Consider the following 26,427-nt stretch of genomic DNA (forward strand, 5'->3'; position numbering starts at 1 on the left):
ACAAATTCGTAAGTTCTGAAGGGATTGTCTGATTTTCCTAAAACTTCATTGAAGTGTTCTACGGATTTCTTATTTCACAAAGGATATGTTCACAGCCATTTATTTCATTTTCCTCTGTGTATCTCACTGTTAAAAGACAAAAAAAAAAAATGTATTGGGAGACTTTGGAGATTTGTGAAATAGAGGTTGTGGGCAACTGTTTTCGCTATTGTCACTCAATCGCCTCTCCTGCCCCCGTCCTTTAACATTATATATGCCAAGGTACGATTTGTAAAAAGCTTCGTTTCATAGCCACATCAGGAGGCGTATTCATCTTCAACGTATCAGCTTCCCCGACCATTACCATAGCTAACTCTTGCACACCATATTGTTAGTTTAATATCCACACGTATCAAACTGCTCATTAAAAGACCATCACTTCGTTAATCCCGAAAATGTCTAGGTTCACAAATCAAATAGACCGAACTGCCCCAACGTCTGACACATGCTATCTAATCACCTGAAATAATTAGTGCACATTACAAGTACTAACTCTTTTGCATTTTTTGAGCACATCTGATAATAATGGACTGATGGATATCCAAATACTTACCCAGTTAACACCAATATCCTGCGATACATTTTCAAAGTTTGATCAATACTTAACTTTATAGTAAAAAAACAAAAAAGTCGTCTGATCCACACAGGAGCTAAGTTCACAATTAACACACACACACATATATCTTCTATACTGTTTGCACAATTTGTATCTGTATGTTACTGTAACTTAATAACAGAATCAAACAAAGTAAACAATTCATATCAAACGTGCCATTTAAATCCGTAATCTTCAGCAGAAATCATAATAAAGTAATACCTGTATATGCAAATGATTATATTCCGTTCTGCCCGTCTTCAAGATCGATATTTCTCCTTCAATTAGCATTATGTTGGCATTATACTTAATACCAAATCAACTTTCTTCTTCCTTACTGTTCAACAACATATTTCATTGTATTAAAGTTGATTATCCACACGTATCAAATTGCTCGTCGAAGAGACTATCACCTCGTAAACTTCAAAACTGTTTCATCCAGAAATCAAACAGACACCAATTCCCCAACGTCATAAACATCTCATCTAATCACCTAAACCAATACTGATACAATTTTTCTTCAATAGAGCACATCTATAAAACGGTATCCAAATATTTACTTAGCCAACACCAGTTTCCCGCGATAGATATCCAAAGTTTGATGAATAATCAGCCATGATAAAACAGGTGACATTTGACATTAATTTGAGACATGCGTGTCTTTCCTCGTCATACTGAGTAAGGGCAAGAAAATATCGAGAGCTTTAAACACAATAAATGCATTATACGTTGTATCGTTGTTTTACTGTGACATCACAGGAATTGAAACTCACAAATTCGTAAGTTCTGAAGGAATTGTCTGATTTTCCTAAAACTTCATTGAAGAGTTCTATACGGATTTCTACATTCACTTATACATATACATTTCGGGTAAATCCCCTTTGATAACCTTTGATGCAAGCAGATTTCATATTTATGCGACTTGCATTTTTGTTCTTGTTATACCTTGATACATTACGCAAGGAGGTATACCATCAGGGTAAAGGCATTCCAAACTTGCTCTCTTTCCCTCCAGTTCTAAAATTTCACTGCGTGTTATCATTCTGCTTGGTGGTAAAGCGGATATTTAATATGTACAGCGCAAAGTATTTACATTTTCACTTATCATTATGAAGGAGAAGATGGTAAATGGAGAGGCGAGCATCCCGTATGAGTTCAGCCTCAGTGGCATGGATATTCCCTGCAGCGATGAAACTGCTACTCCATTCTGCTTCTGTTTCTCTTGGTAATTGGACTTCCTTACACATTACAGCCTCTGCAATATAGGACTTCGCGGACCTTGCTGTATTAAACTCTGACACTACACTGGTACGAAGCCATACATAGATGTACACAAAAGGGATATAGCGAGAATAAAACATGATTATGTCTTGTATTGTCTTGTAGTGAAATTGAAGTGATGCTTTGACGCTGATGAAGCCGACAACCAGATGTCCCGTGTGCTTATTAAAGCATGTCTTGCAGGTCGTGTTTGGTCAGGTTGAAGAGCTGCAGGAGTGCGGCGTGATGGCTAAAGTGCCCTCGGAACTCCTGTTTCAAAAGTGAAGTGTCTTCAGTTAATAACAAAGTTGATCATTATAATCAATTTATTACAATTCAATTCAGTACATTCAACGTTCAGGTAGTGAACAAATTCGTAATGCATAATCATTGTATTATCGCATATTTAAACATTTTATCATTCATTCATTTCTTTTCATCTATAATTTCATTTGATTTCATCATTAATTCTTGTATGTTTTTGTTTTTTCTTTCTTTTTGAGTATCTTGTCACATTTTTTTCCTTATTCAATTCATTTTATTTTCATACTTCTCATTTATGAACATTACAACAGAAACCAGACAAGTTCTTTTACCTTGTGAACATTGCTCGATCCAGTAGAGTTGGCGGTTGTTGGTTTTTTTTTTTTTTGGGGGGGGGGGGGGAACTTGTAAAGGTTTGATATGATTTTGCTTACCAAAAGCATCTTACATGTCTGAAGTATTACATAGTATTTTATAAGTCATTGAAAATAGCTGTATGATGATCGTCTCACAAGTATCATCTTTCTTGAACAAACTGATTCTACATTAAATTTATTTATGAATGTAGTTTCTGGGTTTTCATTTATACTTCGTTTTGGCAGCACTTCATTACAGAAGTGGCAAAGAAATACTGCACATATTACCAACTAATTATCACAATTAGGTCCTACTTATTACAGTTGGTTATAACCTTTGCATACATGAATTTTAATAATGCTAAGATAATTATTTTTCTCATACGTCATTTTAAGAGCAGAGCTTTTATAATCAAAATATATAAGAGCATGATTATAAAGAAACTTTCCAGGACACCTATAAAAGTGGGGAGGGAGATCATTTTGATACCAGAATAATATCATCGCCCTTCACGACAAACTCTAAAGCAGATTAGCCACATGGCATCTACGTATCTTTATCACCTGGAAGCGTTTGGCGGCGAAGAACATGCTGAAGAAAGCAACTTTCATGAATTACCGCAGGATATATTATGAGTACACGATGAGACAAGGCTAATTTCCTACCGAGGTTTCAATGTTTGAATACCTTTGTGACAGTGGCGCAAGCACTGAACAACTTTGTTTGGCGTACTTTGGGTAGACCTGACACGCCGTTGCAGAACGTCGTCACCATACGCGATTGGAGCGCGTAATCTCCGAAGTAAGGTTGTTGCTTTGAAGTCTGAATTTGAGATGGTGCAATGTATAGAGTATGATATTAGTACATGAAATTATTCTACATGAAAAGAATAACAGAGCTCGGAGCTAGCTACAGATAGACCTCCCCCGTATACAGCTCATTTTCCCCAAACATATAGTATCATATCCATATAATTATTATCCCAATTTTCGCGAACAGTATTGATATTACCATTTTGAGTCTCAAGATTCAGGTATTGCTAAAACAAAGATCGAAATTTGAGTCGTTAACAAATATCTATGTGAGGTTAACCGGAGTTTTCTTACCACACCCTGACATTCATTGAGGAGCTGTGTAGTAAAATCTTGAACGTTCCCTATTGCGTGATGACAATCACTCTTTTTGAATTCTTGGATCAAGACGGTGACGCAGATCATGAACTAAATCATTATCACTTATTTCTTAGTCGGTTTCAGACCATCATCGAAACTTTCTTTAAATTTCATACGGAATTTATGTGCAACCTGGCAAAAAGACACCGGTAGCAAACAAACTCATAAAAAAAGTATAACCGGCTGGTGAAGGTAAAACCGGAATAATCACGCAATAATCATGACCTGGAGCCGTTAATCAATTTCTGATATGATTACATGTATCTAGTAATTTTTTCACCATTGTTCATGATTAGCTAAAAGACGCTTATATTCCATATTCATTCGCCTATGCAAAGAATTATTATTGTAAACGTTGTTATAGTACTCTTCGAGGTTTGTTAGCTATCACTAAATAAATATCTTTCAATTTCCAAATGAGGAGAAAAGTAATTCATTTTAAGTTCAAGGCACAGTAAGAATGTCAGGAAGATTATTTATTTTTCAGCCTTCGGCATGCCCGATAAACTATTTCATTTTCGGGATTAGCAACCGTTGCCTTTACAAACATCGAGACCAAGGCGGACGAACCTCTGGAGGTGGCTCATCTTTCAAGGCGTGGTAGATGGCATCAACGAGCACGTTCAGGCATTGGTCCGCTGGGTCTGACCTCGGCATGTTGAACAGAGAAGGGATGCTAGCGAGAAGCCCCACCCAGAATTGCGTCAAGCTGGAACGAAGCAGAAAGGATATTTGCATGTAAAACGCTTGATATTTAAGTGTACGTAACACTAGTTTTTGAGAACGCCGATAACAGTGCTTCGGCACGGAAAGTTATTGAAGGCAATCCCCCACAATACCCACTGAAGTTCTTGAATGGTGAATGTCTTAATAACATTGGTATCAGCCGAAATGTCAATAAGACAAAACCGATGGAAAAAATCATCAAATCGAATTTCTGATTAGGGTAAAATTCTAATAGCGAAGGTACAGAGCTATAAGTTGATAACAAGTCATAAATATTCAATGTTCCTACAGGAATAGCAACAGGTCTACCGGAGAGAGGTTTTGAAGTTAAGCGCTCATTCATGTGAAGTGAGTCACCCTTAATTACGTGTGGATGAAAGGAAAGGATTTGAAACTTAATGGCCCCACAGTGAAAAAAAAAAAACAGCAGCAAAAGCTGTACAATGATCAAGAACGCACGTAATTGATCGTAAAGGTATTCAAGGTTATGGTCACTGTTGCTACTGTTTCCATATGGTCTGTTAACACATTATCACGGTGAAAATGAAGTTGATCGGCCCTGATGCATATTTCAGGGCCTTGAGAACACGAGTTTTGGAAACGTAGGGTTACAGTTAGAAAATACACACATTTATCAAATCACGCTATATCAACGTTTCATTACCAATTCCTTTTCCATCTTTCCGCCACGTTGGTATTACCGCCAACTGCATATTCTCTGGCAAGCTCGTCAAAGGTGTCGAACAGATGTTTGATCGGGAGTGGATATTTTTGTGGAAACTTGAACATCGATTCCAAAACATTCGTCACGTATGGACTGACTGCAGCCTGTGAAGGACGAGAATTTCTCATTCATCTTCTTCATCCATTTTCATACAACAGCAGTAATGGTAATGGCAAGAATGACGATGGTGATAAGATGATGATAACAATTCTATAAATTATTACTGCTACCACAAATTATGACGAAATCATATTAGAGTATTCAACAGGTTAAATGTACATTATGTGAACAATAGGTAAAATATGAACGTGAACATGTAAATAATACTTGTGTATAAAAGGCCTACCTTTGTAGTCAGCATGTGAGCTATAGCGAGATCTCTACCCAGCCCAGCGCGCCCCTGTGTGACGTGAACTGGGGAATTGGTGTCATCCGTCCTCAGCTGCCGAGTTTCATTTAACAGGTAATGATGTAATTCCAAGTGTCATGAGGTAGCCAAAAATTATGTCATGTCGACTGCTCTTCTTTAAAGCAGATGTCGAATGATTATTGATAACTATACTCTTGAGAAGAAAGATAACACCTTTATTGGGTAATTCTGTTTTCACTTATTACACTGCTTGTAGAGAATTCATCCGTTATCTTTCTCCTCCTAGATTAGAAGGAGATATTTCATTACCAAGTGATGGATTGGTTGATATCCATGCAATGTGTCATCCCGACTACAGCTATCAAAACTTGATCATACTGCCACAAGAGTGTAGACCTATTTCTATATCATACTTATGTGACATAGATTTCCCACTTTAACTAGAAGACAAGATGAAATACAAGGATTAAATGCGATATTAAAAGAAATACCTATTTGACCTTTTAAACTTTATGCATTGGGGAGCTTTAGATTTTTGCGACGAGGACGTTCAGAGGGGAAAAATGATCTGAGAATGCGCAGAATCGTGTATCAAAGTCGATCTATTTATAGCTCGCATCGTCTGAGTTTTCACTACGCGTTCTGGGCTATTTGTACGTCCGCTCAATTCACTACGTAAAGACCATCTTCATGCACCGATCATAACTGGGGCGCCATTTTATTTTTTATAGGTTGCGTCCAAAGAGCTTTTTCCTAATAAGTGATGGAGAGGAGAAAAATCTCTTTGGTTGCGTCTCGGCGTAATCTAAAGCTGCTTTTCAACACGACGCAGGGAAGGAAGAGGAGAACGTCCAGCTCAAGCGACGCGTCGTCTCGAACGTCTGCGCCGCAAATCTAAAGCTCCGCATCATCAAATTCAACGTGACGTTGCAACATAAAGCAACATTCGAAGTACAAAAACGTGATGAATATCTTGACATGACTTTTGCGTCATGAGGATTATGAAACTTTACGGAAATCAACGGTTAATGTTTGATTAGTCAAATCAGACACATATACCCCTTACCTTTAGATGCGTTGCTCCGAGGTTGCTCGGCTTTTGGGTCGAAGGGCCAGGGGGAGGTGACGTCTGATCTGCTGTCAAACTTTCGTCTGGGAGATGGAGATATATACACAACAACCCGTGTATGAGAGGATTGACAATAGACTCGGAGGCAAGAGTCAAACTAAGTTACACATACTACACAGTTACACATACAATAGACTCGGAAACAAGAGTCAAAGTAAGTTACACATATTCGAAAAGTGCAGTACTGATGAAGTTGGACGTTGCCGTTGAAAATTTAAACAATTCAAGATAAGTAGTAGTACCGAAACTCAAAATAATCGAAACATTTCAAAGGAACAATAAAATGGTCAAGATGTATCTGCACACTTAAGTCATACCGAAGTGATGAATTCTGTATGAATAGCCTACGTATATGAAATAATTATGATAATTTGTCAAAGAATTGACAGCATAAAAGTAAGCAAGAGAGAGGAAGGTAATCTTACATTTGTTCGACAAAAAAGTGGAGGGAACAAGTTCTTGATATCCACTTGAATCCGCCATAGCTTCCTTTGGTCTGACAGTGACTCGACATCCATGATCCAACTTGTACGAGAGAGAGAGAGAGAGATGCAATGTTTAGATGAGTCTCGGGAGTGTTACATATCATTATTATGATCTATTGTGTGACACGGGCTTCATCCTAATATTTATCTTGCTGATGAAAAGGGGGATACATTCAGAGGAATCTCAAACATCTTTTGTATACTGTATTTCAAATTCATAAAAGTCGCCTCTAAGGATTTCAGAGACACCCCTATATTCGCATGCTACATTAACCACCTCACTCTTGTATCGGCATTCACATTAAGTTCTAATCTGCCAATGTGCCATGATTAAGAAACTAAAACTATAACATACTTTGCAGGAATTACAGGGTAAGGACTGCTTGGCCTGCCATCACATAATAATGTTTTGGCGCTTACCCCGTACGTCTTCACAGTATTCATTCTCCCCGAAACATGACCGTCAGTTCCTTCGTCTTCGTCTCGCAAGATCAGGTATGTCCCGGCGTCTTTCAACCAAACTTTGAGTGTGAAATAGTAGGGGGAGAGGGGAGAGGGGTATTAAGCTATGAACAGAGTTTTATTCGTTACATGTTATGATTTTTTTTCTTGTATTTTTCTGTGTTTTCTTGTGTTCTTGTAGGGTTTTGTTGTTGTTTTTTTATCTCGAGGACACAGTTGAAATCTTCCACATGATTAGGACGATATTCATTATTGTCGAAAAACAAGCAAACGCCAAGAGATGTCTTGTCTGCATATCGCAGTTTGTATATCATGTACATTATTTTGTTGACTTGACATAGCTTCCAAGCAGGAATGTGTTATAAAGATCTGAAGAAGCTGAACAAAAAAAAAAAAAGTGGTCATCACAGCTAAAGGCTTTGTAAACTTATTTATATACCTGTCTAGAGTAGAACCTAATATTGCAAGTATAGTGCTTATCAGCTAATTTTCATAGAGATTTTAGCCTTTAGGACCTAGTCGGACTTCACCTACATTCCAACCTGACTAGCATGTTTCAGGTTATGTGGTGTATTAATTAGTCTGATGGTCATGGCTCAAAGCTGTGGAAAGTTATTGATAGTACACCACAAGACTGCGAGTACGGAGCTTGTGAGGGAAAGCTCATTGACCTTTGACCTTTTATCTTGTCAAATTTCGATCACCCATACTCAAACCTGACCAGCATTTTTCAGGTATGTACCTGTGATGTTAGTTTGGTGGTCATGGCTCAAAGCTGTGGACAGTTATTGAGTACATGAAATTGTTGACGACGCCACCGACCACGACGGAAAAGTAACGCATATGCCTCGCTTTTGCTACGCAGGCGACATATATAATTACATTGGCATCAAATCTCAAGAAAGATCATAACACGCAACTTGTTACTTTTTCACATTAATCCACACAGGATAATTATTGGCTTTTAATACTATTTTTAAACTTCCTTGTCAGATTTTGCACTTTACTTACATTATGATGATTTCACCTATTTCCAAATAATGTGGTTGGGTAGTTTGTTTCCAGATTTTACACTGAAAGTCTCTTTTTGACACACTGCCTCAAGTTCTGCATACAAAAAAGAGCGAAAACTTTCCTGTGCCCCCAGACAGTTCATTCTAGCATGTGATCAAATTGACTGTCTACCAGAGAAAATTTCAATATTGCCATGGGTCAAGTATTACATGAACCAGCATGGCTCATGAGTATTTAAAGACCTACCTACATCCAAATACTCTCCATTGGTCGGAAGAAGACGATGTCCAGCTTTCCACATAGAATCCAAGATTTTCTGCTTTGCCTGTCCCACGGTATCGACATTCAACACCTTTACCTTAAGGAAGGCATTGTCGTCTTCATCCACGACAAAAAGTACCTGGAAGAAGAAACGCCAAAAAGCCGTTCTGAATATGATTCCTAATTACTGTATGACATATTCGAAAATAAGCTTTAAAAAACCCAAAACAATAAAGTGCAGAAAATAAACAATGTCTTTCAGAAATGAAAGTGCTGCTTATTTTTCCCCTCTTGCATGCATACAATGTTTTTGTTTGTTTTTTTTTTCGTTTATAGTGTCAACACAAGGGCCCTGTTTTATGAAGAGTTATAATTGATTATATTGTCGATTTCCATAAGTCTATGGCAGCCTGTGTGGTATTAAGGAAATTTATAATCGACGATATCTTTTGATAAAACGGGGCCCAGAAATGATAGAATTGGCCTCATTGTCACAAAATGATCAAGAGAACAATTCTCCCCTATCGATTGACATCATTTACGAAAAAGATTGCTGTATTCTTGAAATAAATTGTGAAATCGTCGCAGCACGCACACTATTTACTAACTTCTTCTTGGGTTACAGTGCAAATCCAGCGTCAACGTTGCTTGGAATAGACATTGAGTTACATTGTGCTCTCCAAATTTATGTCGCATATAAGGGGTGGAAATATTTTATGGGTAATTACCACTTCTTGGAAAGTGATGTCCTGGTCGAACAAGCGATTGTAATCCAGAGTGAAATATGCTTCTTCAGTGATAGCATCGATTGGTCCTTTTTCACATTGAGACTTCATGGCTTGATACAACATGAACATCGGGTACAGCATTTGCTGCAAAGTATGAGAACAAAAAAGAAACATTTCGTATTAGCACTGGTAAGGATAAAAACATGAGGTTCTTTTTTGTTTCAAAATAAACTCACTGTATTCCTCAAGGTTAATCATATATATATATATATATTATATATATATGTATATATATATATGTATATATATATATATACTCTTCATATACTTATATAAGGTGGATTATATGGTAATGGATACCAATTTTCTTTGAACTCGGATAGAAAAAAAGCTTGTCATGTATTTTAGTGATTCCCTTTAAGATCAACGACACAACTTGCAAAAACTAGCAAAAAACCTCTCACCTTCAATAATTCACAGAAGAAATATTCCTGACGTATATCGTTCAGAGATATTGAAACAGTTGAGAAGACTACCTTTATCCTTACCTTGATGTACCCACACATGCACAAAGCAAACCAATTAGCCAACAGTCTGTCTACGATGGATTCCGACCTGTTGCAAACAACAACAACAACAAAAGAAAAAGTAAAGGTTGGTCCCAGTAAATATTGATGACAACATTCTACTATTAAAGAATATTGGCAAAACGATAAAGACAATCAAATCAAGAAATCATTGTTATTGCAATCTTTAAGTGACATCAAATTATCATCAGTTATCATAATTATGTGAACATCTCATTTCCATTACATCGAGTTCTCTTTAAACCAACAACAGCAATAACATCATCATCATCAACCCCAAAACAACAGAAGATAATCGCAGGGTATGATAATTCCATTATACTTAAAATGAACCTGTTTAAAGAGAGCTCTTCATAATACAATACAGATAGTACATGATATGGCAATGCAATCGACGGCAAACATTTAAAGGCATAATTATTATAATCAAAGGATGACTAGACTAATAAGTGTTAAAAAAGTGAGCCTATCAACCAAGTCAAGCTATGCTTATGCTGACGGTCTCCTGCTTCGTTATTGAATCAAATTTTCCTTATCTGTATTATATGTAACTATAAATGTTTTACAAAAAAAAAAAAATATTATGCATGGAGTATCAACTGCACTTTTGTGTTGCTCCTTTGTCACTTGGTTATGTGTTGTTTCAATTTGTCACATTGGTGTAGTTTATTTTTTATTCAATTTGATTTGATTTGCGAAGCAAAATAAATACGAACGAACAAAAAAAAATGTCAAAAACGTCATTTGAACTTGTATCATTATAAGCATGAATCAGAACTAGAAAACACAAATTCATGTGGGTATAGAAAAAATGATAAAAGGGAACACACTATACACATTCGAAAGTAACAACGAAAGAGAGTAAAGTTTATGATAACACGATTGCCCAATACACACAATCCAAAGACATCCAAAGACAAATTCAGAAGCCACGAATATGTTTACCGATAATGTGTTATAACCTTCCATGACAAAGGTGCCACAAGGCGATCAGAATTCCCTTTGGAAAGTATAACACCCAAGTTCATAATTCTTCAAAGTTTATCATTAAATCAAATTAACTGAGAAGAAAGTGTGAATAAATTCATTTGCCAAGCTTATTGAAAGCGCAATCGACTGTATACATCTTTTAGAAAGCAGAGGAATAATAGTTATCTTATAACATCAGTAATATATCATAGGAATTGTGTACTGTGACGTCGCAAACTATTGTAGCCTTCTTATCCAGCGATGGCAGCACCGAAACTTTGAAAATTCATAAATTTTCAACAGATTGCTCGATTTTTCAATGATGTGTTCTACAATATTCCTGTATTGACTCAGTAACATTTCGTTATTCTGAATGATAGGCTCTATCAAACTATGAAAATTAGATAGAGCACGCAGACCTACATGGCCACAAACTCAGACACACAAATACTGGAATGCAATATTAATTGTAATAAAGTCAATGATGAAAAAAAAAATTCTCCTCCTCTTTTATGCCACCCCCTCTTGTTGGAATTACAGGCATTATATCACTTTCGGATGAACGAACTTTCAGAATAATAAACCTTCGGAGTAACGACTCTTATTTCATTCTCGGATTAACGAACCTTCGAAATAACTATAACCTTATTTCATTTTCGGATTGACGAACCTCTAGGTACCAGAAATTTGTGTTTTGAAATAACAAGCCTTCGGAAGAACGAACCTTCGAAACAACGAACATCAACCTATTCAGTCAGTGAACAAATATTATGTATATCACTCTTACCTGCTAAACAACTCATCCATTCTTCCTGAAGAACTTGCTGTGACAGCAACCCTATCTCGAACCAGCCTAGAAATCAACCTTTTCATAAGAAAACGATACTCCACCATAAAAATGTTACATTTTCCGAAAAGTAGATGAGCAAATACCAAAATGATTTAACCTCAACTCATATCTTCTCAGGGGCGAATGTCATATTGACTGACGATATTTTTTTTTTTTTTTTTTTTTTTTTTTTTTTACGAGGAGCATATATATATATATTGACATCCTCTTGAACAAGATTGTTATGAAAAGCGCCTGCCACTGCAATGATGACTGAATGTGGGCCTACATTCAATATTATTTGACTTTTAAAGGGTGACACAGATACTGTATAATGCCACTATTAAGACATATAAAATAGGAAATTATACCCAGCATCACCGATTTACCTCATAAGCTTCAAAACAACAAAAGAAAAAAAAAAACCTTATAGTCAATAACACTGGCATAGCTGCGTCATGATACCAAACACTAACATTCACTTTAAACAGTGTTAAAATCCAGAACTGCTGCCGCTTTAATTTACATTGTATCGTTTTAAAAGGCCTGACATGCAATTAGGTTGTTACGCTGTAAAATCTTTAAAACAAGTTTTCGTTAATCTTTACTCAAGGACTTTATTGGACATCCATGTCGCACTCATGGTGGCTTAAATCTCTTGGATGTGTTTGCGACTGTATTTGATTTCTACTCTGCCGAGACATACAATGTAATTTCACTCACTTTGAGAAATAGATGCTTTTGCCCTCGCTCACGTAGATAAGAGACAGAAGTGATGCAATCAGTTGCCTGGCAAGGAAATCAACATAAAAGTGCACCTTTGTAATAAATCCAAACCAGATATACTGTATGTTTCCAGGTAAAAACATGATTTATCTTTTGCAACATTCTGCTGTTTCCGCAAAAACTTGATCTTCATTCTCACTATATCACAAAAATGTATTATTTCATATTTCTGCCCAAACGAAATCGGTTAATAAACTAAAGAAAACGGTTGCATGAAAACGATACCGACAGACAACGTCCAAGGGATTGTTCTTATTCCTGGATTAAGTTCAGTTGATTTTCATCCAAAGTACTCTTTTTCATCTTTCATCAGAGTAAGGCGTGAAAAATCACAAACATTTTTATTTGAAAATCTCTCCAAAACTATTGATTCTCTAATTCATACTTGCGAAGGTCCTATTACCTTGTACTTTGTTCGTATTGCCTTTGCATTTCAAGAGTTTGGATGAAAGCCACGGCAGATTCCTCTTCCTTCAGCGACCGATAAAAGGACACTATTGCTTGTTCCATGAAGTCTTCCATATACTGCAATAAAAACAATGATAATGAAGGAGATGACGTAGATGAACACAAATCCTTTTTTTTTTCTCAGTGCCCCTGACCTGCAAACCGATTATTTTTTTTTAAGGAATCGATACATCTGACATGGCTCAAGTTCATCATTTTGTGTCTACTAGATCAGAAATTCACATAGTAGGCTTTTTAATTGTTTGTATGGCATTGATATATTTTTAGTACATGTGTTAACTGCATCAAGAGAGAGAGAGAGGGGGGGGGGGGGAGAGAGAGAAAAGGTTGCATTATGGAAAGACTTGTAAAAGAGCCTGCGACGTCATTAGAGGAAGGGGATGATCGGACATTGGCATCATGAATTCGGGACAGCGCAGTTACCATGGAGATTTAATGCGCACTGGTATGGACGCTGTATAAGGCCTTCCATGGATATAATTTGATAGTAAATATATGTTTCCAGTATCCAAAAAGGAAAAGGTATATTTTTAATGTCAGGCTGGTCTTATGATATATGCAAGAATCAATTAAGTGGCAAAATTCCTCTCGAATGTCTCCTACCTCTGGGTCCGATGTCTCTGGACGAACCCCAAGCCCACCGAAGAGCATGACTGTCACGTACTGGTTATGATCTCTGAATGGGATGCCGTACTTCTTGACTCTTTCGTCCACATCAGTCAGCTCGAGTTTAGTATCAGGCACTGCCAATGTAGTTCATGGCAAAAACAAAACAAAACGAAACAAAACAAAACCAATAAACAAACAAATATAAGCAAACAAATTACAGAAGAAAAGCATATCAAACTAAACGATTAGTATGCAATGTCCTCCTTCATCCCTATCAAGTATGTGGAAGAAAGTGGCAATAAACGCTATTTGAAAACAGAACGAGATCATAGATCCTATATACAGACAATTGATGATGAAAAAACAAATGTAAAAAGGGAATAAAAACAAAGCAAATTAGACCTACTGAATGTCATGTTTAGCAACGAAATTACACAAACAGCTATAATAAAGAGAAGTGGAGCTTGTTATTGTTGTAGTAGTTGTTGTTGTTAAAGTGCCATACCTTCTTTTATTCTTGACCTCAGTCTTCGTCGTTCCAGTTCCAATTCCTCTTTAACTTGATTTGCTTCTTGCCTCTTCTTTGTTAGTCTCCATCCGATACCTACACCTACTGCCAGGAGAACGAGAATGGCGATCACTGCAATCGAGATGACTACTGGCAGGATATTTGATTCTGAGTGTGTCTTAACAAAACCTGGCCGGAACTCCAAATTTCCATGCTGGACCTGAAAGACAACGCCATATCAATGTGTTTCGGTTATTGGCTCAAGCTTCTTCCAATGAAATAAAATAACGCGAAAATTCCAATCAGACTACCACGGGTACTTAAACAATCATAATCAAGCGGTTTGTCTTACCACCACAGCAGGAAGCGACTTGGTGGGGCCTTCTCCATGACTTCCGTTATAATCACCAGCCCCGGGAAGTGGGATAGGTACGAAGCAAATCAAGCTGTCGAATTCCAGGATTAGAACATCACATACTCCATCGGGACCTATCAGTACTTGTACGTCATCTTTGTTGCTGACTGTATCTAAATATTGTCCCTTGAATAAAACCAAAAAAAAAAAAAAAAAAAAAAGGATACGTAATATGCCAAAAACAAACAAACAAACAATGACGACAGATATAACGGTTAATGTAGATGTCTTCAGTCTGTTACGAAATGTAACCATTAGATTTTTCTCTTTATCGCCATTTGTGGCCCATATTTGATATAGCAACACTCCTATCTCAACAACTAAGAATGATGATATGCATACTACGAATCTTGCTATATAGGATTGGTCAAGAGCTGATCACTTGATAAAGCCTAGTTTTGCTCATCACATTACCTAAGAAAAGTGGTGATAATCCTTTTTGTTTCGCTGATCTCTTCAGTCCACACAGTCCTGCCAACGCGTGATCTCTTATAGTGTTGAGTATACGCGAAATGAAAGTGCTTTAGACTCTGGACTATCCTCTGACCTAGGTTTAGTGATAGTCCGAGTGTCCGCAGACGTTGCCGCGATGCGTGGGGACTCGTGTAAGAGTATGAAATTGATTTAAAGATATATTTGTATTAAACTCATTTTTTTCTTTTGCTTTCCATAGAGCTCATTTTCCATGCATGCTCCTAATCACTCTTTTTTCATACTTAGCCTCCCATACATCCCAATTCTTTTCCCCTTCCTTGTGCCTTCATAGTCTACTTTCCAGTACCTTCCCTTCACCTCCACATTTCATGATTCTTTTGTTCTGCTCACATTCATGTGTAAGTTCAGCTCATAATCACCTCATCTTTACTTTCTATTGGTTCTATTGGTTTGACCTCAGATCGCATTCTTCCTGATAGCATATTGATTGGTTTGTGAACTCTGTGATTTAAATATGCAAATCCTGTGGGTTCTGAATGAGACAGTCTACCACAGGAACTCACTGACAGAGGACCTCCTTCTTCTGCATTTCCCTTCAAGCCCTGAATGTTTGTTGAGTTTGCCTTAGTACTGCCCAGCTTGTGGAGTGCAGAGATGATGATTTGGACACCGGAATGAGTGTAGTGTTACCGTGCGTGTACATTATACATATTCTATAGTCGTGAGTTTGCGTCGTTTGAATTGTTAACAGTTGTCTTGTTGGAGTTTTGCCCTGTTCGTGCTTCAGAATGTTCAGCGTTTTTAGCAACAACATAATTTGTAAGCGAACGTAGCCTAAGCCCAATGATAAATATGCCTACCTAGGATAGGCTAGACTTTTGCTAGACCTATAAAACGTTAGATCTGCAGTCTTCATGTTTTTATATCTAACTAGACCTAACTGTCAGCTGTGTTGTTCGTACCCCGTTTTGTCTTGTTCAATATCATTTTTTTTTCTATGGATAGTTAAAATGGTTTCAGATGTGGAATATAAAACAAATAATCAACTTTTGGTTTCAGGCAATGAGACAAACTATCACTTCCTCGGCGATCTGAATGTATACACTATCTTTTTTCAGCTGCGCCTCGGAAAGATTGCTACATCAAGATCGCCTCGGAAGTGATGGTTTGTCCCATCACTTTCACCAACGTTGATTATTTGCTTACTAATAAAGAATTTACCTATAAGTTAAACATGTTAAGTAGGACAGTTATAAAGGAGAAGCTCGTACACCCGAAGGACAGTCGTGAAGGCGGTAGAGAAATCTCAAATCGTATTTAGATCGACTTGGTAATAACAGTATAGAGAACCTTGATTCTTTTTCACCGTACCAGTTTAGTCACAGCGCCATTTTAAGCCTGCTGACTGTCTGATGGTTATGACGTTGGGAAATTTAACAGTGAGTAATACAAAAAATGGAAAATACAGGTGTGTGTGTGTATATACATATATGTATATTAATTATGTATAGTAAGACGAACTCACCTCCAAGTCAAGCCTCCTATTATCAGTGATAATAGCAGTTCGATCACTTTCAGCGATGTCGAAATAAACCGGGTCTGGAAGATACGTTATGATACCACCATTGGTGACGAAACCATCGAGGTCAAAGGTTATATTTGCTGCCCTGGCGTCAGATTGCCTTGTTATTCTCCCGTGTGACTGGCCATCGGGGTAAGGAGGTGTGGGACATACCAACAGAGTTGGAGACACGTTCACACACACCTGTGAGGCAGAAATCACGATTACTATCGGGCAAGAGCCTCTCATTTTTCGTGCATTAACTTTGGTGAAGAAGCAAAATTACTGCTCAGAAACTGTTTATGTTTCTATGAATAATCAGATGTATCTACTTTGTACACATGTACACATATATTTCAAGATCACCTAAAGGTTTTGCAACGGAAATGTTTACTTTATTACAAGAATCGTAGTTTATTGAATAATGGTCATTGCTGTGTAGTAGATGTCATGGATCTTTATGCGTCTTTTTCATTACTATGCTAATGGTTGACGAATGCATCACGCGATTTGTGAAGCATGCCACAAGAATTAATTTGTTTATATACACTCTATTTAATCGAATAACATGTAAATATCTATAGTAAGGATTTATTTCAAACTGATGATCTTTTCGAAGGCTCAATATACAGGATGGCCCAGAAAGAACGGAACACCTAAGATCTTTAATTTGAGCAATATTGTTGCAAATATGTGATTATTTTGCGTACTATTGGAAATGCCATTCTTTTTCCAATAGAATGACACCAAGTTCTTTAATTTTTGCTAAAGCGTTATGATTTAAGAACCATTTTTGTCAACCCTTGCAATTTTCAAAATATGAACATTTTGCACTCTCAGAGATACCGAAACCAGCGAGAATTCGGCTTGCCATAGAACCACTACTGGGCTCACACCTGTAAATAAAATGGAAATTTCCAGACCCCTTCACAAATTCGTACCAAAGATACCAAAATAAATGAAGAAAAAAATAATTAAAAATCATTAATGCAGTTTGGCATAAACTGAATAGCTGCAGATATTCAGTATGAATTCCTCTACAAACTGCATTTTGGTTTGAAGACGAAAGCTTTTCTCATGGAATTTGAAGGGACTATTTTATTTCATTGGTTGTATGTACGGAAAATAGGTGATTTTTTTGAGTGGAAAGAACCCGTAGTCTGGCTTTGCGGACCCTTGGACAGAGTTTGAGCCGAAGAACGTGCCTTGGAAATTTGATGGATGACAGGGTATATAGCTCACTTATCCAGGTTAGTGAAGATGAAACACCTCATTTCTCCCAGCTATTTTACAGAATTTTTTAATGAAATTTGAATTTTAACACACGTCTCTATGGGGAATTATTTACCCGTGTGAGCCCTTTTATAACCAGGGACCACCTCCCTGCTATAACTCACAATGTGTGGAATGTGTGGGCGAACGGTGTGATTGTCATTGTCCGTTACCATAGTGAATGAGACGACCTGTTGAGCTCATTGAGATGCCAAATATAGCTGGAAAATAGCGAGGTTTATTCAGAGGCATGATGATTGGCAGTGACGCGAGTTCATGAGTGGTTTAGAAATAAAGCCCGTACTTTGATAAATACAGTGAGAACTGAGAATATAGCTGTGTCGGTTTATGATTAAATTAATTTATGATCTTCATTATGCTTGCTTTTCTTTGTAGTTTTCATTCATCTGAACATAATCATACAGGTCCAACAGACAGCTCAGATTAAGATTTTTTTTTTTTTTTTTTAAATCGGTCAGCTACATTGTTAAATCGTGTCTTTAAATATTATTTCTTGCGACTGCTCAGAGACACTGTAATTTCACAATAGACGTCTCAGAGTCGTAGGCATTTAGCGAAGACATCTGTTGCGACACGGATTGTCGCCCCTACACGGATTGTCGCCTCCTGCTCGGGGCGACAATCCGTGACGGGCGTTGGCGGCTCGGATTGTCGCCCCCGTCACGGATTGTCGTCTGGCGACAATCCGTGACGAGGGCTGGCAGCACAGATTGTCGCCCGCCCTCGAAGCACATTTTGCTGGGTAATATCGTTCTGGACATAGTCATTGAAATACTAACACATAACTAACATGGCTACATCCATGCAAACATGCCATGTAAAAAGTCATGGTGAGGTGTCAAGGAAGTGTGTATGTGCGCGCGCACATGGTATGACACATGATAATTTAGTGTCCGTTTGTGCGTGTGTGTGTGTGTGTATGCTGGAAGAATGTGTTTATTATGTCAGCTTTTTGCGTATGTGTTTTTTAGCTGCGCGTGGGTAGGGATAACTTGTAAGCTGTTGCTGGCATAAACATTGATATTGATTTTTATCAGCAGCTTTGACTTTGATGAGTTGGTTTGGCGGATTTGTTTGTGAATTCAGAGTGGTGCTTGCGTGCGGGCGGATGCTGCTTTTCTGCGTACGGTCCATTATGTCTTATTTATCAACATTGGGAAGTCGTTTCATCAGGAAGGAATGCGGTATCGGTTCGGGTGTGTGTGTGTATGTGGGGAGGGGGTTACAATTCGTTATTGCAAAAGTTCGTTATTCTGAAGACTCTTTAGTCCGAAGGTTCTTTATTCGAAGGTTCGTTATTCCGAATTTCATTTTTGGATCAACGAACCTCTAGGTACAGGGAATTGTGTGTTTCGGATAAATGAAGCTTCGGAAAAAAACGAACCTTCCGAATAACGAGCCTTCGTGTGTGTGTGTGTGTGTGTGTGTGTGTGTGTGTGTGGGTGTGTGTATGTATGTGGGTTGGTGAATGTGGGTGTGGGATGATTAATTCTTTGGTCAATCAGGGGTTGGTGGGTTGGGGATTGGATTTGAAGAAGGATAGTTATAAATGGTATGACAGATTTTGGTAGAATTTAATATTTAGGATAGATGTAGGCCCTAGATTTGTTTCGGTTGGGGGGGGGGGGGGGTTGGTCGGGTTTTTTATGACTGATTTCATTCTAGATTTGTTTAATGTATTTGTGTGTTGTTGTTTTTTTATGTATATGCCCTTATAAGTAAGGAGGTGTTACATGATCCAAACCAATATATTCAAGGGATATAGGTTTGGTAGGGCCCTACATGTCAAAACTTTCTCGTGAAGAAATTGTTAGTAGGGTTGGTCTATAATCGAGTTATCTATGCTGAAATGAGATTATTTGTAGTATAAAATGACAAATGGATTTGTTTGTGTTTCGAATTGCCATTTGTAACTTTTTTGTTCATGTTACATCCAGAATGGGTCGATTTATGAATGATTTGAATGAAATCAATGAATATCAAGGAAAAACACCAAAAAAAGTGTTGAGTTGGTTTATTTGCATTATGAGGATTTGTTTGAGTGTTTGTTGGTGTTTGTTTGTATTACGTATGTATTAGTGGTGTGCATATGGCAGTTCGTTTGTGCTAAAATCAACTAACGATTGACAAATTATTTACGGCGTGTGGAAATTATTCGCTAATGCATAAAGCATGCCAAACTTATTCTGGGACAAATAGTGGTATGGAATTTGTAGTTAAGACTGATGGAAGAAAATGACTGCAGTAAAAAAAAAAATAAACAAAGACAGATAACATTGGGGAGGGTACCTCCCTCGTATGTATGTATTTTCTCTCGGTCTCTCTCTCGTCTAGCCCGCCTAACCGCTGAAATTGTCACACCCATACTAATTTTAGATCAACGCTGGTGTGAACTCTTTAAACACGTGCTCATACACGCTGAAGGCATTTTCATTGCCACAGTAGCGCCTGCAGCAGAAGATTTGTGGTCATTTTAGGTGGCACCCATATACGCATGAAATCGCTTGACCATTGATGATGAACATTTTTTTCTTGTCTCTTTGAATGTATATACGTAACTCGGAAGGCAATTTTTGGGTTGGGGATGAGGTGACAGCATTTTTTTTTTTCACTTTTCTGGCCAGGAAGGTGTGGGACAGCGATAAACTATATAAAATGAGAACGAATTTATTATTTCCCTATAGTCTTACCCACTTTACGCTCAATGGATATTACATTTTTTTTTTATATTGTATTTGGGTGTCGGAGGGGTGTCCGAATGTCCTAATGTTTTGGGGTTTTTTTTTTCGGAAATGTAATAGGCATTGCTTTATTTTAACAATCTCCTTAACATAACCCAGGAAGTCATGAATACTGCTGCACAATGACAGCGTAACCACAGTTTGTCTAATACATGACTGTAAGTAATATTTTCATACTCTGTTTAACTTATCGATCTAGATAGTATTCTATTTGTGGTATAATTATGTTATGTAGTCTTTACATTTATGATGTTTATCCATATTTGAGCTGCAAAAACAAAATTCAAACTTCAAGTTCAAAATTTCATATATCTTTCATTACTGTAAAGCAAACTAAAGAAATGCGAAAACATTTCACAACTTGTACGTAAATTCAATTTGAGTTTTCCCCATGCAGTGTACAATGTAAGACAGTTCAATATGTGATAAATTTGCTGTCATAATACATTGACTTGGCAGGGATCGTCATATTATTGTACATAATTATTTATAACAATCTGTAACTATCCGAAAATATCCGCAACTCTCCGTAAATAGTCGCAACTTTCCGCAAGTGTTCCGAACTATTCGGAAGTTTATGCAAGTTGAACGAACAAAATTACGTGCCAATTCGTAAGAATATCCGCAAGTGGACGCAAGTATTCGCATTTGGTCGCATCTCTCCGTATCGCCCGCATATTTTTTTCCCGTATGTTTTGTAAAAATGCTCTGGTGACAGCAAGAGATCCCCGGGTGTCCGCAGAAAAAAAAAAAAAAAAATGACTTATTTGGAAGTAACGCCGGACGCAGAGCATTATGTGACTGGGGCCTTACGTAGACACACGAACGCTCACACACAACACACATACGTAGGGCCTACGTAGCCCACGAACACCAAACCCCTCAGATACTCATGCAGGCACAAAACTGCGCCCACAAACACGCACCATCACATACCCTTTGATATACACATACGCCACTATATACCACATGCACACGTACGCATACAGGCACACGTATACACACAGACAAACAAACCACTACCACTATACCTAACAACCACCACACATGCACAGTTTCTACATATTGTATTATTATACTTCAAACACACACACACACACACACACACACTCACAACAATACGGAAACTCATACACAAGTCACTTATTGTACGCACCTACAAATCATACACAGCACATATCATGCAGCTCACAACAAACAAACACACACACACACACATACACACACACATACGCATAACTTACCAGTCGTACCCATCCCACCAAAGCTTAACACCGGAGGAACCACCCCGAGCCCGGGGCGACAATCCGTGACGGGGCGACAATCCGTGTCGCAACAATTTTTTTGCCATCACGGATTGTCGCCTTCGAGGTCAAAAACTGGGAACTGCACAAGCGTCACGGATTGTCGCCAGACGACAATCCGTGACGGGGGCGACAACGTGTCGTGTCGCAACAACATCTCTGCAACTAGCAAAATCTGCAGTCGCGAACTAGTTTTAAGCCCGGTGAGATACCCATTAATTCGTTCATAAACCGACACAGCAATATTCTCAGTTTTCACTGTATTAATCAATGAATCAAGTATTCCTAAACCACTCATGAACTCACGTCACTGCAATCATGCCTTTGAATAAACCTCGCTATTTTCCAGCTAAATTTAGCATCTCCATGAGCCCAACATGTCGTCTCATTCACAATGATAACGGACAATGACAATCACACCGTCCGCCCCACATTCCACACATTGTGAACGCTACTGGTTCTATGGCAAGCCGAATTTTCGGTGGTTTCGGTATCTCTGCGAGTGCAAAATGATAAATTGCAAGGGTTAACAAAAATGGTCCTAAAATTATAACGCATTAACCAAAATTAAAGAACTTGGTGTCATTCTATTGGAAGAAAGAATGGTCTGCCCAATAGTATGCAAAATAATGATATATTTGCAATAATACTGCTGAAATTAAAGATTTCTCTATGCAAATAATTGCATATTTGCAACAATATTGCTGAGATGAAAGATCATGGGTGTTCCGTTCTTTCTGGGCCACCCTGTATAGGAAGTCCCTACGCTTTTTTAACTATTTGCAAAACATGATCGAACGATGGATGACAAAAGATCAGACCTCTGTACGGATAGCTCCAGATGACAGTGACTGCGAAATGATCCGTGACTCTTGGATGATATCAAATCGTTCCCCTGTAATGTACATTTGTAATCCTCCCCTGAAAAAAAAGAAAAAAAAATAGGGACACACAATTTACGACTTGTCTTGGCATCACGTGCTATGTGAACAATAAAATACTGCGCTGAATTACGGGGGGTACCTATTCAGTCGAAATAGCATGTAGGAGTATTTAGGGAAGATATCGAAACTCGAATGTAAACCTTTTTTGACTGAACATGTTAATGACCATATCACATACATAATATAACATAATTGATAAAAATAATGTAATATGATATAATATCATATAATAATACAATACAATGATCATACACTGCATATGCATGTATGTATAAAGAAATAAATATGTATTACAAATAAATACCGCTATCTATTTATACACGTACATACATACATTTACAAATATACGGCCTACGCACATAATAGCTGTGCACAAGACACACGAATATGAAGAGGATATACAAAAATGCATTTCCACTACCTCTTGTGTTCATAATGTGGCAAGTGTCTTCTTGCAAACAAACCACATTCTCCGATTCTATTACAGTCCACTATTGTCCGACTCAAAGTGGAATGATAACATACGACATGATCGTTTCTTCCCGGTCCACGGATGTAACTACGGGATTAGGCAGGACTGTGAAAGCGTCAGGTGAGAATCTATCCGCTCCGTCAAACGTCATGATCAAACTTTGTGCTCCCTCAGAGACAGCTGTGGTTGTACATCTTGCCTCGCTTCCTTCGTACGTTCTACAGCAATTTTGAAATACATTTTCTCTCATAAAACTCGATCCAGCCTACAATTATGTATTTTTTTTTAGGTAAGGCGAAATAAAAAGTGGGTGTACTGCCTGTTCCGTCGGAAATTAAGTTTTTATTCACAAAAAGTTCAGTCTAACGTCGGGGAACAAAGACCTTCACGACTGTCCCAGTTGAAGAGACTTCGTTTAAGCAGAGAAGCAAGGTAATGGTTTTGTCCAAAACTGTTGTATCGATGATAAACATTGAAGATCAATTTCACCAGATTCAGAGTAAGCCCTAGGTACTAAAGCTGTTGTGTTGTAGGAACAAACAAATTAAGTGAAACAAAACGAAAGTGACTAGTATATTGCTCTAAAAACTCCGTTGCTACGTCACCCGCCTGCCCAGTTAAAGTTCCAAAAATGTGGTATTCACTGTATCAAAAAAAAAATGCTGACAAAATGAAGCACCTAAAGTAATTTGATACAAAAACAGTATCCGTTTGGTCACCTAAACGAGCAAATCAGTACATTGAATATGCCTGTGCACTTAGTCTGCTTCAGAATGAAATACGTAAAATCTATTATAACGGATATACAGCACTAGAAATAGAAGAATATGAGTGTATATTTCAGCTAACACATCACTGCATTCTGAGCTGCCAAGTCGTGCTGTGATATTTCTCCCAGTATTTAAGAACTCTCCGTAGATCGTAATCCTTGTCCCTCCTGCTGCGGGTCCCTTCGTGGGATTAAATCTGGTCACCCTAGGATCCTGTACAACGAAAGGAAAGAGGATCGACCTGTTTGATGTTTTGAAACTTTGAGAAAATATTAACAACTGTAACTGCGTTACCTGTGAAACTAGAATACATCTCAACTGGAAAGAAAATTCCTTCCATATCATTGTTAACCAGCATGTACAGCGCTGGTCCATTATTGTAACGACGAAAAAATAAACACTGAGAACTTATCGGATTTAGAGTGCGCTTTAAAAGCAAAAAAAAAAAAAAAAAATGCTGAAGATTCAAGCAGTATCGGCAAAGTTTTGACAAGATCATTTCGATATTTTCAAGATTTGTTAAAATCTACTAGTTGATACCTTCAAAAACATTTTTTAATTTCCTCAACGCATGTTGTAAAAAATGAGAGGTTGGTCCTCTTCGTGGGATCTAAAATGAAAATGTGGTTCATTTGCATTTAAAGGATAATGATAATGAATGATAACAATAAGCTTATATGGCTGTTTCGTCTCAATGCGCTTTACAATGTTGAGAACTACGCTTAAACACAGACATGAATACAGCTATCTTACTACAATACTTAAATGAATTTGATATCACACAATAGCAATGACATAAGAGATAATGATGTTAGAACATAATTTACAATATCAATTTGATCGAGTAAGTAGAAGATTCTTTGAAAGATTTTCAAGAAAGTTAAAAGACATAGTTTTCTCGTTCAATCAGTGAATCCGCATAAGGCTTCTTTAAACTAATATACTTTTAGAATTACCCTGAAGTAGAAGGGGTCTTCAAAATAAGCCGTTCGTTCACCATCACTTAGTGTAACAACGATCTGTATCTGTTCCGCAGAAATTCGTTCGTGTGGAACTGTCACGCAGCTGACACTGTCAAGCAGAAAAAGAAGATCATGCTTTACATTGTATTCCAAATTGAATTAATATGTCTTGAAATGAAAGAATCATGGCATGCAGATATTAACTTCAAAGTGGCTTGATATGGCTGCCATTATGATGATTATTTCCATTGTCATCAACTTGGGAAAATAATATCTTTTAGACTACAATACTTCACGTAAGGCCAAAAAAAAAAAAAATGTTTGTTTGCCCTTAATTGTCAAAACCCAAGAGGGTCGGTAGGTCGGGTTTTTTTTTTTTTTTTTTTTTTTTTGGGGGGGGGGTGTTTTTTAATACCCTTTTTACCCATGTAATTTTGTAACTTTGGCAGGGCATCTAGTAATACACTCATCCTTCTGGCGGTACTTTGAGTTCTAGTTCAACTTTGTACAGGATGTGGCGCAAGTTTAATGCACTCAAAACTCCAAGGGATTCATTCAAAAATACGTCTTGCCAGGGCCCGTGTAGACGAGGCAGAAACACTCACTGACAAACACTTATAACGTTCATCTTTGGGTGCGTTTATCAACTCTTTTTCTCGGCAGAAACAGGTTTTCCAAACGGCTTTCAAGGAATTTGTACGCGTTGATAAACGCAAAGCTGTTTTGATTATGGGGTTCGGAAAGCCTTTTCGAAAGCCGCAAATTTGTGCTTTCAGAAATAGGTTTCCGAAACAGGTTTCTAGAAACCTGTTTCTAGAAGCCCTTTGAAGCAAGATAAACGCAAAGCTGTTTTGAAACGGCTTTGTACAAATACTTTGTACTGCGGTTACTGTATATGACCCCTTTTGTTAAATTTTGCAAACAGCTCCAAAAAAAGTACCTTCCAGTGAGATGCTGGCAACTGAACTCCAAACAGTTTTGGTGCCATGGCAGCTGGTAACGGATGCTGCAAAAGTAGCCATCTTGGCAGTCGCGCTGTGCTGCGCCGCGGCCGGTACGGTAGCTAGCTAGCTAGCGCATAACTGCGACCAGCGACCCCATACGCATAGCGTAATGGGGCTGCGGACTGTGGCATTCAGGATAATGACAGGGTAGTATCGCGGACAACTTAAAATCGAAAATTTTCTT

The 26,427-nt window shown here is 37.8% G+C and overlaps 1 protein-coding gene across 1 annotated transcript in view; it reads right to left on the minus strand.

Moving 5' to 3' along the window:
• Positions 1–2,080: 2,080 nt before the first annotated feature.
• Positions 2,081–26,427, minus strand: part of LOC140245180 (plexin-A1-like) — a 36,342-nt gene continuing 11,995 nt past the window's right edge. Inside the window, exons 8-27 of the mRNA XM_072324781.1 lie at positions 23,561–23,725; positions 22,913–23,012; positions 16,718–16,957; positions 14,695–14,883; positions 14,340–14,562; positions 13,829–13,968; positions 13,161–13,282; positions 12,695–12,760; positions 11,930–12,007; positions 10,135–10,201; positions 9,587–9,730; positions 8,844–8,997; positions 7,542–7,642; positions 7,062–7,161; positions 6,574–6,659; positions 5,484–5,579; positions 5,078–5,241; positions 4,258–4,396; positions 3,203–3,337; positions 2,081–2,164 (exon numbers count right to left, since the gene is read on the minus strand). Coding sequence (XP_072180882.1) covers positions 2,081–2,164; positions 3,203–3,337; positions 4,258–4,396; positions 5,078–5,241; positions 5,484–5,579; positions 6,574–6,659; positions 7,062–7,161; positions 7,542–7,642; positions 8,844–8,997; positions 9,587–9,730; positions 10,135–10,201; positions 11,930–12,007; positions 12,695–12,760; positions 13,161–13,282; positions 13,829–13,968; positions 14,340–14,562; positions 14,695–14,883; positions 16,718–16,957; positions 22,913–23,012; positions 23,561–23,725 — 2,593 coding nt within the window. The remainder of the gene's footprint in view (positions 2,165–3,202; positions 3,338–4,257; positions 4,397–5,077; positions 5,242–5,483; positions 5,580–6,573; positions 6,660–7,061; positions 7,162–7,541; positions 7,643–8,843; positions 8,998–9,586; positions 9,731–10,134; positions 10,202–11,929; positions 12,008–12,694; positions 12,761–13,160; positions 13,283–13,828; positions 13,969–14,339; positions 14,563–14,694; positions 14,884–16,717; positions 16,958–22,912; positions 23,013–23,560; positions 23,726–26,427) is intronic.

Source organism: Diadema setosum, chromosome 2 (genome assembly GCF_964275005.1).
Source record: "Diadema setosum chromosome 2, eeDiaSeto1, whole genome shotgun sequence".
Taxonomy (NCBI): domain Eukaryota; kingdom Metazoa; phylum Echinodermata; class Echinoidea; order Diadematoida; family Diadematidae; genus Diadema; species Diadema setosum.